At 40.8% G+C, this 807-nt stretch overlaps 1 protein-coding gene across 1 annotated transcript; it reads right to left on the reverse strand.

Moving 5' to 3' along the window:
• Positions 2-801, reverse strand: LOC109128630 (chitinase-like protein 1; the record flags this gene model as incomplete). The annotated part of the gene is made up of 3 exons (XM_019235414.1): positions 694-801; positions 265-424; positions 2-131 (listed from the first exon to the last, which is right to left on the reverse strand). Coding segments are annotated over exons 1-3 (345 nt in total), but the record flags the coding sequence as incomplete, so codon positions are not given.

Below are 807 nucleotides of genomic sequence, written 5' to 3' on the forward strand. Positions count from 1 at the left end.
TTTTCTTGATTGGTGTCATCCATCTCCAGATTGCAGCTTGGAAGGCAAGTGTCGCGTTCTGCTCAATGTACTCAGGGTGGTTCAAGAGATCAGCTTTCAGGGCTTCTCCGGCTGCTCCATAGTTGAAGTTCCTTCATCAAATAAACACAGATTATATATACCTTAGCATCTGATGATCCTTGAAAATTTGAGTATGTAAGAATGCAATTTGTATGATTTCAAAGTTTTCATCTAGAGCTTTAAAGTAGAAGAAAATTTGTGTACCAGTAGATGGGTAAGGCACCACGTCCGTAGTATTCAGCTCCAGGGCTGCAAGGGTACTTGAATTTCCAGGACTCGTCACAGTATGATTGCATTGGGCTCATTTCCCTGTTATAGCACAGACCCCAAGCTAAAGGCCCTCCTGTTGCAACTCCGTAGCCACCTATAAAAGACATACACAGAAACACTCATCATGCTGATGCAAAGCTTCTTACAACATAGAAACCAGTAACAGCGACCTAGGGGATATCCATTTTCACGATTCCATATCTCGAGTGTGATCAAATTAATAAGATGGAAAAAAAGCTATGGAGCTTAGCTAAAATCATACATTATAACTATTCATACCAGCTTCACAAAATGGTTCAGTATTGGAAAGTTATTAAACTATAAATGCTTAAGAGACAGAGAAGTAAAAAGAAGAAAACTTACAGGACGTTTTGCTGGCGACATGACCGAGAAAGGCAGCCATTTCTTTCTGTCCCATAAGCTTTCCTCCAGTGGTACCAAAACCAAGAGGCTCATAGAGAGCAGCAGCAGTAATGA

The sequence above is a fragment of the Camelina sativa genome, chromosome 14 (genome assembly GCF_000633955.1).
Source record: "Camelina sativa cultivar DH55 chromosome 14, Cs, whole genome shotgun sequence".
NCBI classification, from domain to species: Eukaryota; Viridiplantae; Streptophyta; class Magnoliopsida; order Brassicales; family Brassicaceae; genus Camelina; species Camelina sativa.